The 14,548-nt window shown below is 36.2% G+C and overlaps 1 protein-coding gene across 8 annotated transcripts in view; it reads left to right on the top strand.

Annotated features, from left to right (window-relative positions):
* PIK3C2A (phosphatidylinositol-4-phosphate 3-kinase catalytic subunit type 2 alpha) overlaps positions 1 to 7,947 on the top strand; it is a 102,831-nt gene extending 94,884 nt beyond the window's left edge. For 5 of the 8 annotated variants that reach the window (XM_082476506.1, XM_082476501.1, XM_082476502.1 and 2 more), the window contains 6 exons: positions 1,175 to 1,299; positions 2,218 to 2,335; positions 2,428 to 2,500; positions 2,835 to 2,944; positions 3,032 to 3,157; positions 4,819 to 7,947. In XM_082476506.1, coding sequence (XP_082332632.1) covers positions 1,175 to 1,299; positions 2,218 to 2,335; positions 2,428 to 2,500; positions 2,835 to 2,944; positions 3,032 to 3,157; positions 4,819 to 5,001 — 735 coding nt within the window. In that variant the 3' untranslated portion in view covers positions 5,002 to 7,947. The remainder of the gene's footprint in view (positions 1 to 1,174; positions 1,300 to 2,217; positions 2,336 to 2,427; positions 2,501 to 2,834; positions 2,945 to 3,031; positions 3,158 to 4,818) is intronic. The other 3 variants (XR_014267912.1, XM_082476505.1, XM_082476504.1) reach the window with 3 other exon arrangements.
* The last annotated feature ends 6,601 nt before the right edge of the window (positions 7,948 to 14,548 follow it).

The raw sequence follows: 14,548 nt of genomic DNA, 5'->3' as shown, positions 1-14,548 counted from the left end.
AGAGACTCATGCGTGCATTATTTTTGTCCTTTCCTACTTCCTTCACTGACTCTGCTAAAGTTCAAGCATTTGTTCTTTTCATACTTCTTTCTTCCATGGATGGTCCAAAAATTAGTAAGTATACTTGGAGCATCCCTAATTGTTTTTTGGTGTTTATTTCTTGGTAAATTTGCTCCAGAATCATGAAGGACAAATGATACTCTTCTTTTCAGAGACGAGACTGAAAGGGTGGTGCTATTTTGCTTTTCTCCTTCCTTATCTTCAATTTGTTTTTAATTTCAAAGGTAAACCTTGCTCAGTGTAACAAACTCAACCAATATAGAAGCATGTAAAGTAAAAATCTAAGTTCTCATTCCACTCTCCAGGGATGATTATAAAACATGCACATAAAGTTGGGTTTTTTGAATAAAAACAGGATCTTTAGTGTGCTTCCCCCCCCCAATAGTATAGCATTATCATCTTTTTTGCTGTTATTTTTGTGCTAATATTTTTGTTGGATAACTTTATAGCACCGTCAGCCTTTAAATTTTTGACAAATTGATAGATTTTAAAAGTGACTTCACTATTTTGATTTTTACCTATTCTTAGTAAATTTTTATATGTTTACTGGGTATTTTAGGATACGATTTAACTGAATAGTCCATTCTTTCCCCCCGATGATTTATAATGCCACCTTTAAATATAGTAAGTTTATATCCCTGAATTTATTTCTGGTCTTCTGCAGATATATCTGACTCTCTGTGCACCAGCATTTTACTCTTTAAAGTACTTTATATTGATAGTTTAAATATCCAGTAAGACAGGTTTTCCCCCATCTCCCAGTCACCCTAAGTTTTGCCTTCTCATTTGCTCTCCTAAATGAATTAACTTGCTAATATTTTCACTGAAAATGCACTACACTTATAAATTTGGAAGGACGTTTATATTTAACCCTAGAAATAGAATGACTTTCACATTCCAGTTCTTATTTATTTAGACAATAGTTAAGGTTACTCTTAGAATGTAGTTAGATATGCTATAAATACCTTGACTTTTATATTTGCTGTTTCCTATTGGTGACATATATATTGCAAAGTGAAAAGCACTTGGTACATATAATGGTCAAGCTGAAAATTTTCTATCAAGAAAGGTTATATTGTAAATCTAATGTGTTAAGGGTGTGATTTCTTTTCAGATTTACGTAGTCCGAATTTTGAGGGAAGGACAGCTTGAGCCATCATTTGTGTTCCGGACATTTGACGAGTTTCAGGAACTTCACAATAAGCTCAGTATTATTTTTCCACTTTGGAAGTTACCAGGGTATGTTCTCATCCTTGTACATTAATCTTGTTTTATAGGAAACAATTTCTTTATTACCAAGTATAGGTCAAAAGCTTTGTGTTAAGTTAGTGTAAGATACTGTACTATGGACCATGTGCAGCTAATTTTCCTTTGTATAACAAGAGCCTGACACAGTACTAGACATAAACAAGGAACTAAGTTTTTCTTGAATGAATGATTAAGATCTTAAAATATGGGATTTTCTAGCTTTCTAAATCACTGCAGGAATAATCTATTACGGCCATATTGAGCTCCTCTGAAAAACAATAAACTGAGGCACTGATCACTAATCAAAATGTTAGTGTTTAGTTTTGTATTTGATACCCTTTGGAAACCTTCAATTTTTAAGGTAGCTAATGACCAGTAGATGTCCTGTGTTGAATTGCTCCCATTCTTCTCAAGATTAGATTTTGAAAATAAGGAGGCAGCAAAGTGGGTATCAGAGTTTATTTCCATGTGCAGTCTCATTTTTCCACTGCCACCAAAATAAGCAGAGTTATAAGCAAGATGAACTTGATTTGAGCCCTATGGCATTTGTGGATTTTACTGGTATCAATAATAGCTATGGCTGATTGAATAATGATTATTTTGGAGGATAAGATCTGCAAATTTGTGAATGATTAATCTTGAGTAGAAATAAGTAGGAAATAAGTAATAAATATGCATATTAGCAAAGCAATGTACGTTTTGTACCAAGGTCATAAAAGGATAATATATACTTGAACTGTTTCATCTCTAGTACTTGGAAAAGAAATCCAAAAATTACTTTATAGTGAATTAAGATTCCACTTTGTATTTAAGTGTATAAAAGAATATTTCTAAATATTATACTTGATTCTATAAATACTCCCAGATGAAATAATTTAAATTCCACTCCTTTTTGTTTTTCTTTTGTAGCTTTCCTAATAGGATGGTTCTAGGGAGAACACACATAAAAGATGTAGCAGCCAAAAGAAAAATTGAGTTAAACAGTTATTTACAGAGTTTGATGAGTGCTTCAACAGATGTAGCAGAGGTGACTATCCTAACTGAAAAATAATAACATACTTTTTTCTGTGCTGCATAATATTTAAATTAATGAGTCTTTTTTTTCCTCTTCCACCTTAGTGTGATCTTGTTTGTACCTTTTTCCACCCTTTACTTCGTGATGAGAAAGCTGAAGGAGTAGCTAGGTCTGCCGGTGAGAATATTTTTCTCTTTATTGATAATTCATGACTTCCCATGACCTGCAAGTCTGTAACTTCTCGATGGATGTGGTAGAGTGACAGTGGGGTTACTATCTGTAAACAGTGAGAATGAGAGGAGGTTATTCTTTCTAAGCCAGTCGATTTCTGGATAAACATAATTTTCCTAATGGTGTGTGATTACTAAAGAAGTGTGTATCAATGGCCTACCAGGTTCTTACCTTTATTTCTCCAACATGTGATGGTCCTGGAATTAGAGCAAAAACTTTTGTTGCAGCTTGAACCACTGCAAGCAACATAAAATAAAGATGAACATATTTATATTTTCAGATGCAGGTTCCTTCAGTCCTACTCCAGGCCAAATAGGAGGAGCAGTGAAATTATCTGTCTCTTACCGAAATGGCACTCTTTTCATCATGGTGATGCACATCAAAGATCTTGTGAGTGATTACAAATAATGATGATTGTAGAGGAAACCTATACCTTGGTAGGAAACATTACTGTTAAGGGAATGCTTTTCTTTATAGGTTACTGAAGATGGGGCTGACCCAAATCCATATGTCAAGACTTACCTACTTCCAGATACCCACAAAACATCCAAACGTAAAACCAAAATTTCACGAAAAACTAGGAATCCGACATTCAATGAAATGGTAAGTTAAAATCATTTCTAAAAATTTCCTGGATTTGTTGTTTTGAGATTTTTAATTTTAAACACTTAAAATTTTTTAGCTATCAGTAGCTGAACTATTTATTGTACTAGTAAGGCAAACCACTAGCAGTCCAATGGTATTTAACAAAATGATGCAGAATTGAACCTTTGATCACAGATCCTTAGGCTTTAAAAAGATCTTAGGGGCCATTATTCAACTACCCTTCTAGTGCTTAAACCCTTTCAAAAAGTGGATGTCTAATCTGTGCTGAATACTTCCAGGCCATCCAGTTTGCTTTGGGCATCTCCAACTCTTAGATCATTTTCTTTACTGAGCTGAAATCTTCACTCCCTCTAGTTTGCACCTGTATGTCTCAGTTGTACCTCTTGGAACCACACAGAAATGCTCTGTTCTTCCTTCTACATGGCAGCCCTTGAGATAACTGAAGTTCAAATGCCCTTCCTCTTTATTCTGTTGAAACATCTTCAGGACCTTTACCTTGGTTTGATAGGAGGTAGTTTCAAAATCATCCTCCTTCTAATTTGTCTTAGTCTGTCAACAGCCCTCGTAAAATAGAGTGACCTGAACTGAAAGCAGTAAGCGAAACATCAGCTGGACAGTGGGGAGCAGAACTGTGACTTTGCTGAGCCCCTCATGGTCAGCTTATGAATTTACTAATCTATTAAAATGCGCTAACCCTTAGTCAACTACTGGTTTGGGATAATAACCACGTTATTTGTGTACATTAACATTATATCCACACAAAAATGTCTGGATAGAGATTTGGAAGCAAATAATTCTGAAGTTTCATCAAGGTTATAAATTTATTAAAACCACAGAACACCCTTTCAGCCCTTTTTAAAAGCATATAAAATGTTTGGAGATGACCAATTGGTATTATTCTCAAAAAGTAGTATTGGCTTTTCTTCTAGTGTTATACTTTCAAGAAACTGAAATGTGGTCACTTTTTTAGTTCTTTTAGTCAAACAGTGAGAACTAGATTAAGGAGATGTTGCTCAGAAGTTATGGTGAGGCTTTCTTGAAAAGAAAAAAAATGTGTTGCATGCGGTGTTTGAAAGAGAATAACCTTACAACACTCCAGATTTGCTATAAACTACATTTGTAGTTGGTGATTTTGCACTGAATTATGGATAATCAGAAATTATCACTTCATGGTATATAAAATCCAACAGAATAAAGACAACAAAAGGAAATTTTAATCCCTCACTTTTTGTAAAATAGTTACAATTACACTATCCCAACTTGCTTCCTTCTACTCTCTTTTTCTTCCATTCTCTTCCTTCCATTTCTCTTTTAAAGGTGATCTATTAATTATCTTAAGGCAGGCTACCATGTAATTTCCCTTCCCCATACCTCCATTTCAGAAAAACCATGTTTTTAGTTTTTAGCTAATAATAATTTTCTGCTTTGTGCATTCCTGTCAGACACTCAGAGGAATGATAATACAATCCAAGACTCCTGAAATACAAAATGTGCATCTAAAGTATGAGACATATTCTACCAGATAGGTCATAATCAATGTCATTAGTTGTAGTCACTCTTTGACTAATAATCTCACTTATGTTTTTACGTAAAATAATCCTAGAAACCAGACAAATAAATAATTTGTAATCTGCTGTTTCTTTTTGCCTTTGCTATAGCTTGTGTACAGTGGATATAGCAAAGAAACCCTAAGACAGAGAGAACTTCAGCTAAGTGTACTCAGTGCAGAATCTCTGCGGGAGAATTTTTTCTTGGGTGGAATAACCCTGCCTTTGAAAGATTTCAACTTGAGCAAAGAGACAGTTAAGTGGTATCAGCTGACTGCAGCAACCTATTTGTAAGCTAGTGAATTTCTGAGCTTTGGAAGCAAGAATAGTTATAAACGTGTGCAGACACACGTGAACTTTGTATAATATTTTTATACTGGACAGAAATTATAAAGTAAATGTACTTGCTGCATTTCAACACATCTGTTGGACCAACAGTTACTTAACTTTTATGAATTTGTTGACTCCATTGCTGTTTTAAAGTCATTGTATAGAATGCTGTAAATCCTAAACTTAATATATAATAAGTCCTGAAAAAGACTTTGAGTTGGTGAAGGAGTTAATCCTTTCTTGAGTAATTCAGAGTAATAGCTTTCGTGTGGTCTGATAGTATTGTCAGTTCAACCATCTATTTTGCATTGTTTCTTACACAGACATAGCATGTTTGTTTTCCTGTTTTGCACCTTTTACAGCCTTTACCACTGTGTATGTTCACAAACACCAAAGGAGAGGAAAGGTGCAGGATGTTACCATAAAATGCAGCTGCTATTCACAGGGCTGAAAAGCAAAGCACAAATAATAAATAGTTATGTTAAGAACTACTACGTAGTTTATAGAAGTAGGGGAAAATAACATTGCTTTTTATTATTCATGTCTTTAAAACCTTTTTCAGAATAAGTGCCAATCACTGAAGTTGTAAATAATGGTGCCTTAACTTCATATGCTTCTCTGGCACTTCATTCTGAGTTTTTTCCTGACTTAATAGTAAGTAGTTTTCACTCCCTTTTTACTAAAGACAAGAAATTATGTAAATTTACTAATGCTTTTCCCACAGATAGATCATTTTCTGTACTTCAGATGTGTGACTTATTAGTTATTTAAACATCAGCCATTTGTTTTATGTTTTTGTTGCCCACTAACTGAATGAGATTCATCAACGTAGATGTACACTATATTCCATCATTCCATTATAATCCTACATTTATTCCCAGGAGGGTGAACTGAAGTTTGGTAATTTTACCTCCATATATCTATACTCCACTCCCTCATTAAACGAGAGAAAATATTCCCTCAAGTGTCCATTCCTGTTCGGTAGAAGAACTCCACGAGTAGGGCAGACTCTTCACAAGAGGCCCAGGACAAGAACTCTAGGGTACAGAGTAAATTTTAATGTAGACCTTTATGGCACAGTTTGTCTCGTACACTGTCTTACTTACCTTTGTAAACATTTTACATTTGCATGAATTACTTTCCTTAATATAATGAGATTTAGAATCATAAGGGACACGATTGAAATCATTCTATAGTAACCATTAAGAACAGGGTTCACTTTTATTAGTTATTCAACTTCACACATAATTTTGTGTTTAGTTTGGATAAATAGGTATATATAATATTAATTCTCATGGCTAGAATAGGAATTCACTTTTAAGTGGTAAGAGACTGTAGCAATCTAGTTGCTGTGAGATAACTCACAAAACATTGAATGAAAAATACCAAGAAAGGAAGGACAATCTCCGATTCAGTTGCCCAGAACAGAATTTTTATAAACTGTGCAAATGTTTAATGTAAATGGTGATACCTGCAGAGCAGACAAAGAAGAGTTGAGAATGTATCAGTGGGACAGGTTAAAAAAAAAACTTGAAATTTTTGGTGCCTAACACTAATGGTCCACTTGTAGGAAACCCCGTATGATATATGAATGTCTTTTTTTTTATATTAAAATGTGTTGTCTATTTAATAAGTTAATTAAAAGGCAGATCAGAACACCGCTGTTTATTTGCTTTTTCCACATACAGTTAACATTTCCTTAAAGTGTGTAAGTAGCTTTGCAAATGTGAAGAAGTACTAGATATTTTCACTTGTTTTTAAGACCTAATTCCATTCCATGAATTGTCACTTAGCCACTGTAAAAAAAAAAAAGAAAAAAAAGTACTGTCTTGGTAAAAGGTCACTGTTACTTGGACTCAGTGTATACTGCCTGTTTGCAATCTGTTATAGCAGTGTCTTTTATACAAATAGTAGAGCTAGAAAATGTGATGTCACTTTTCAATTACAAGAAATATGGATTTTTTATCCAAAAATGTATATCACACACTCTGTATAGTTAACCAGAGTTCAAAACAAGTGGTAATCTTTCTCTTAATTTAACTCATTATGTGCCTTCTTTGGTCATTAAAAAAACACACATACGTTAAATATATTTTAAATATAAGTTATTTCTTTGTGAACGCTAATCATCAGCCCTTACCAAAAACAAACAAACAAAAAATGACAGAGGCGCCTCTTTGCACTACTTACTATCAATAAATTTTTAAATGTTTTTTTAAACATTTTTTTAAAGCTTGCATTAAAGTAAATCTGAAACAAAAGTTTAAACAAACTAGCCAAGACACTAATTTTTATGTATAATCACAGTGTTTTATACCTATCTTTACTGAATAAAAATAGTTATGCTTAAGTCGTACACCAAAAGAATTTTTTCCCCTTGCAGTGTTTTGTGATTTGAAAATAATGGTTTACTCAAAGAACCTTTTATTTTCTCTACTGAGGAACCCAATGTAGAACTTGCACTGATGTTTTTATTACTGCCTTTATAAGAATCTGTAGGTATCTAAATGTTAAGGCATGTATGATCTTTGATAAAGTATTCTTTTATCTTTTCAAATTAATGTTGTGTAAAAGTTTCAATATCTTGCCTTAAATTGGTTGACTGTTCTTTCTAGGATTCATGTGGCATTTAGAAAAGAAAACATTAAATTTGATACTTAGACTTCAGATCAAAAAGGAATCAAGCCCTACTACCATAATCCATGGATTTACTTATATGCTGTTTGACTAGCAATGCAAATATGAATAAATATGGCAGTTAGTCTCATCTATAAGAACCAAATACTTTAATTATGTTAAGGTAGTTAATAAAGATGTATAATATTTTTATTAATACCTTGAATATATTCAGTGGATTGAATGTGACTTCATAACTGTACTACAATTGTATTAAAATATTTCTGGAACAAAGGAACTCTGCTATCATTTTTTTTTTTTTTTAAGATTTTTTTTTTGATGTGTACCATTTTTAAAGTCTTTATGGAATTTGCTACATTATTGCTTCTGTTTTATGTTTTGGTTTTTTGGCCACGAGGCATGTGGGATCTTGGCTCCCTGACCAGGTATCAAACCCGCACCCCCTGCATTGGAAGGCAAAGTCTTAACCACTGGACCACCAGGGAAGTGGTGATTTCTTTCCTCATCCACATATTAACATTTTTGGTTCCAAACTTTGATATGAGCTCACTGTTGCTGTTCTTTGCATCCAACCCAGGAATTTATTAGATTCAGATAATCCTGAATTTCAGAACTGGCCTGTGATCTGCCCCTAAAAATGTCCAAATAGAGTGTCTGACTTCTAAGTGGGGTTCTTGGAAGGTCTGGATTGCCACTTTGTTAGAGCCCCATCACCATTTCATAGAAGTGAAACGCTTCTGTGAGTATGGTCCCTGGCCTTTGGTAATTTACTTAAATATTAAGTATGTCTATAACATGGCTATTACTATACTATCTTCAGAACAGAGAATGTAGATTCTTAATACCATACCTCCATCCTGGAATGATACCAGTGAGGTTGTGGTTCTCTGATCCTAGCGATAACATGTAAAAGGGCCAGAGACCATGAAAGAGCAATAACTTAATTAGAGCCAGTTTCTTTGGTTGATAAACTCAGTTTGTGTCAGAAACAAAACAACTTTATTTTACCCTTACTGTTTTGAAACACTTTATCACGCAAATTTTAGACAAAGTTAGACAACAGTATAATGAACTCCATGAATGAATCCTGTCATACACCTTCAACAATTATTACCTTAGGGCTAATCTTGTCTGATCTATATTAATGAGGATGTGCCTAGGTGTAGATATCTTTATTTTTTTCTATTTAGGATTCTTAAATCTATGGATCAGTAACTTTCTTCAGTTCTGAATAATTTATTATGACTTCTTTTCCAATTCACTACTTCTCTCTTCAACTGTTTAACCCATTCATTGAGTTTTTAATTTGGGTTATTGTATTTTCCACTTCTGTTTGGGGTTTTTTTTGTTTATTTGAATCATGATCCAGAAAAGACACAAGACTGCCAGGATCAATGTGGAAAGAATAGTTCTTTTTCAACAAATGGGGCTGAGACAATTAGATAACCACATGCAAAAAAGTGAAGTAGGACTCTTACAACATATACAAAAATTAATTCAATATGGATCAAAGACCTAAACAAATTATAAAACTCTTAGAAGAAAACATAGGTGTACATCTTTGTAACCTAGAATTAGACAGGGTTTCTTAAGTATGTCACAAAAAGCACAAAAATAGATTGGTTTTCATCAAAATTAAAAACTGTTCATCAAGGACACTATTAATAAAGTAAAAAGACAACTCACAGAATGGGAGAGAATATTCACATATACCTGATAAGGACCTGGTATCTGGAATACATAAAGCACTCTTAAATTTCAAGAGAAAGCAAACTCAATTTTTAAATGAGCAAAGGACTTTTGAACAGACGTTCCTCCAGAATGGCCGACAATCACATGAAAAGATGCTCAATATCTCAGTCATTAGGGAAATACAAAACTACATTGAGACACCCAATTCACACCCACTAGGATGGCTAGAATTTAAAAAAGTGTTTGTGAGGATGTGGAGAAATTGGTGCCCTCATACACTGCTGGTAGGAATGTAAAATGGTGCCAGCTGCTGTGGAAAACACTGGCAGTTCTCAAAAAGTTAAACATAGGGCTTCCCTGGTGGCGCAGTGGTTGAGAGTCTGCCTGCCGATGCAGGGGACGCGGGTTCGAGCCCTGGTCTGGGAGGATCCCACATGCCGCGGAGCGACTGGGCCCGTGGGCCACAATTGCTGAGCCTGCGCGTCTGGAGCCTGTGCTCTGCAGTGGGAGGGGCTGCAATAGTGAGAGGCCCACGCACCGCGATGAAGAGTGGCCCCCGCTTGCCGCAGCTGGAGAAGGCCCTCGCGCAGAAATGAAGACCCAACACAGCCATAAATAAAAATAAAATAAAATAAAAATTAAAAAAATTAAAAAAAAAAAGTTAAACATAGAGAGCTTCCCTGGTGGTGCAATGGTTAAGAATCTGCCTGCCAATGCAGGGGACATGGGTTCGAGCCCTGGTCCGGGAAGATCCCACATGCCGCGGAGCAACTAAGCCCATGCCCACAACTACTGAGCCTGTGCTCTAGAGCCTGTGAGCCACAACTACTGGAGCCCACGTGCCTAGAGCCCATGCTCTGCAACAAGAGAAGCCACCGCAATGAGAAGCCTACGCACTGCAAGGAACAGTAGCCCCCACTCGCTGCAACTAGAGAAAGCCCGCGTGCAGCAATGAAGACCCAACGCAGCCAAAAATAAATACATACATACATACAAACAAACATAGTTACCCCTATGACCCAGCAATTCATATGGTATGTAATCTCCAAGAGACCTGAAAACACGTACTCAAATACTTGTGCACAAATGTTCATAGCAGCATTATTCATAATGGTCAAAAAGTAGAAACAAGCCAAATGTCCATCAACTGATGAATGGATAAAACAAAATGTGGTATATCCCTACAATGAAATATTATTCAGCCATTAAAAGATATGGAGCATTGATACATACTACAACATGGATGAACCTTGAAAACATGCTAATGGAAGAAACCACATATGAAAGGCCACATATTGTATGATTTAATTTATATGAAAAGTCCAGAATAGGCAAATCCAAGGAGACAGAAAGCAGATTAGTGGTTGCCAGGGACTGTGGGGGACGGGATACTGAAGAGTGATTGCTTAAAGAACAGAAAGCTTTTTTTTAGATTTATTTTTTATTGAAGTATAGTTGAATTACAATGTTCTGTTAATTATTGCTGTACAGCAAAGTGACTCAGTTATACATACACATATATATATACATCCTTTTTCATATTCTTTTCCATTATAGTTTATCACAGGATATTGACTATAGTTCCCTGTGCTATACAGTAGGACCTTGTTGTTTATCCATTCTATATATACCAGTTTGCATCTGTTAATCCCAAACTCCCACTCCTATCCTACCCCTTGGCAACCAGCAGTCTATTTATTCTCAGTGTCCCTGATTCTGTTTCATAGGTAGGTTAATTTGTGTCATATTTTAGATTCCACATATAAGTGATATCATATGGTATTTGTCTAGAATAGAAAGCTTTTTAAAAAAATCTATTTTTTGGGGGGGGGCTGTGTTGGGTCTTCGTTGCTGTGCGCAGGCTCTTCTCTGGTTGCAGCGAGCGGGGGGCTACTCTTCGTTGCGGTGCGTGGGCTTCTCATTGCGGTGGCTTCTCCTGTTGCGGAGCACAGGCTCTAGGTGCGCGGGCTTCAGTAGTTGTAGCACGCGGGCTCTAGAGTGCAGGCTCAGTAGTTGTGGTGCACAGGCTTAGTTGCTCTGCGGTATGTGGGATGTTTCTGGACCAGGGCTCGAACTCGCGTCCCCTGCATTGGCAGGCGGATTCTTAACCACTGTGCCACCAGGGAAGCCCAGAAAGCTATTTAATGAAAATTCCTGGAATTAGTGGTGATGGTTGCACAACACTGTAAATGTGCTAAAAGGCACTGGATTATACACTTTAAAATGGTTACTATAGTGGATTTTATGGTATGTGAATTTTACCTCAATAAAATGTTTAGAAGCTCATACAATCAATTTTTAGAAACCATTTGATCATGGAACCTCTGCCTTAATAAATGTGTTAACACTGACTATTTTTTTAGATAGTGAAATTATAATTTCCGCTTTTTTGTCTTTAAAAAATCAGAAGGTTTTTTTTAATCTTTTTAAATTATTTATTTATTTATTTATTTATTTATTTATTTTTGGCTGTGTTGGGTCTTCGTTTCTGTGCAAGGGCTTTCTCTAGTTGCGGCAAGCGGGGGCCACTCTTCATCGCGGTGCGCGGGCCTCTCACTATCGCAGCCTCTCTTGTTGCGGAGCACAAGCTCCAGACGCGCAGGCTCACGGGCCTAGTTGCTCCGCGGCATGTGGGATCTTCCCAGACCAGGGCTCGAACCCGTGTCCCCTGCATTGGCAGGCAGATTCTCAACCATTGCGCCACCAGGGAAGCCCCCAGAAGGTTTTAATTAACAAAAAGTTATCCAAAAAGCATGCCACATTTAAAGGCAATAGAAGGTAAATATCATTTGATTAAAATTTACACACATAATATTTTATCTTTATTATTACTGAATATACAAACATGGCCAGATAAAGTGAACTGAAAACTAGTGGAGGGCTTAAACATGACTAAAACAAACCAAAAAACCCTGAAATAATAGTTATAATTCCTATACCATGAATAAATGTTTGAGTCAACATTCCTATATCCTTATTAGAAAAGTTGTGTGGTCTTTTTAACAACTGATTTTTTAAAATGATTTTTTTTAAACCAGAGTGGTATTCTCAAAACAATCCAGCATTAGTATTGGTTATATCACAGATATCCTTCAAATCATTCTACTGCAAGACATAAGTGTGGTAAGTTAGGGGGCTGAGGGCAAATTATTCTGGCAATGCTTGAGGACTCAAAAACCTCACGTGTAACTAAGAAAGTGATTTGATCCAAATCACACACAGATGTACGGTAATCCAGGTCTAGATTGCCAAATCTTACTCTTCCCACTATGCCTCCTGAAATAAAGTTTGTAGTCTACACATCTTCATGAGGAAAAAATTACTTCTTTAGATTCATTCTTTCAAAATATTACTGACGGCCTAGTTAGGCACTGGTCTTGGTGCTGGAGGTGAAAGCAATGAACAATCTAAGAGTTCAAATTTATTGGAGGCAGACAACCAAACAAGCAACTAGAAAGGAAAAATGAAAGCACAAAAACAAACATACAGATCAATGGAACAGAACAGAGAGCCCAGAAATAAACCCACACACCTACAGTCGATTAATCTTCAACAAAGGAGGGAAGAATATACAATGGAGAAAAGTCTCTTCAGCAAGTGGTGTTGGGAAAGCTGGAGAGCTGCATGTAAATCAATGAAGTTAGAATACACCCTCACACCGTACACAAAAATAAACTCAAAATGGCTTAAAGACTTACATATCAGACATGACACCATAAAACTCCTAGAAGAGAACATAGGCAAAACATTCTCTGACATAAATCATAGCAATGTTTTCTTAGGTCAGTCTCCCAAGGCAATAGAAATAACAAATGGGACCTAATCAAACATAAGCTTTTGCATAGCAAAGGAAACCATAAACCAAATGAAAAGACAACCTATGGGAGAAAATATTTGCAAATGATGCAGCCGACACAGGCTTAATTTCCAAAATATACAAAGAGCTCATACAACTCTAACGAAAACAAACAGTCCAATGAAAACATGGGCAGAAGACCTAAACAGACATTTCTCCAAAGAAGACATACAGATGGCCAACAGGCACATGAAAAGATGCTCAACACCACTAATTATTAGAGAAATGCATATTAAAACTATTAAGTATCATTTCACATCGGTTAGAATAGCCATCATCAAAAAGTCTCCAAATAATACATGCTGGAGAGGGTGCGGAGAAAAGGGATTCCTCCCACACTGTTGATAGGAATGTAAATTGGTGCAGCCACTATGGAAAACAGGATGGACGTTCCTTAAAAAATTAAAAATAGAGTTACCATATGATCAGCAATCCCACTCCTGGGCATATATCCAGAAAAGACAAAAGCTCTAATTTGAAAAGATACATTCACCCTAATGTTCATAGTGGCACTATTTACAATAGCCAAGACATGGAAGCAACCTAAGTGTCCATCAACAGATGAATGGATAAAGATGTTTTTATATCTATATATGCAATCGAATGTTAGCCATAAAAAAGAATGAAATAATGCCATTTCAGCAACATGGATGGACCCAGAGATTATCATACTAAGTCAGACAGACAAATATTACATGGTATCACTTTTATGTGGAATCGAAAAAATAGTACAAATGAACTTATTTACAAAACAGAGACTCACAAACATAGAAAACAAACATGGTTACCAATAGCGAAGGCAGAGGGAAGGAGTATGGGATTTTAAAAATAAATAAATAAAGGAAAATGACAGAGACTATGTGTTATGACGATAATCAATAGGATATTGTGTTGGGAGGGAAAAGAACTACTTTAAAGGGAATGGTTTTCCTCAGGGAGGGCCTCGCTGAGATGACACAGAGGCCAGGATCTGACTTCTTCGTAGTCAGTGACCCCTCTCCTGAAAGATTAGGATTAGAAATAAGAAATGTTACTGTTGGCTAGGCGGCAGCCACTACCATTACTTCCAATGTAGCACTTATCGCCGTGGTATTGTACCTGCGAATTTTTTGTATGTATGTATTTTTCTGGCTCCGCGGCGCAGCTTGTGAGATCTTAGCTCCACGACCAGGTACCAAACCCAGGCCCTTGGCAGTGAGGGGGCGGCGTCCTAACCACTGGACCACCAGGGAATTCCCCCATGTGAATGTTTTAAGGGCAGGAACAGACTTTGAGGTATCCAGAGCCAAGGCAAGGCCTGGCACTGGTGAGTGGATGAACAATTGT

This window comes from Balaenoptera physalus, assembly GCF_965194825.1.
Source record: "Balaenoptera physalus genome assembly, chromosome: 10".
NCBI classification, from domain to species: domain Eukaryota; kingdom Metazoa; phylum Chordata; class Mammalia; order Artiodactyla; family Balaenopteridae; genus Balaenoptera; species Balaenoptera physalus.
This window is presented reverse-complemented; position numbering and strand designations above follow the sequence as displayed.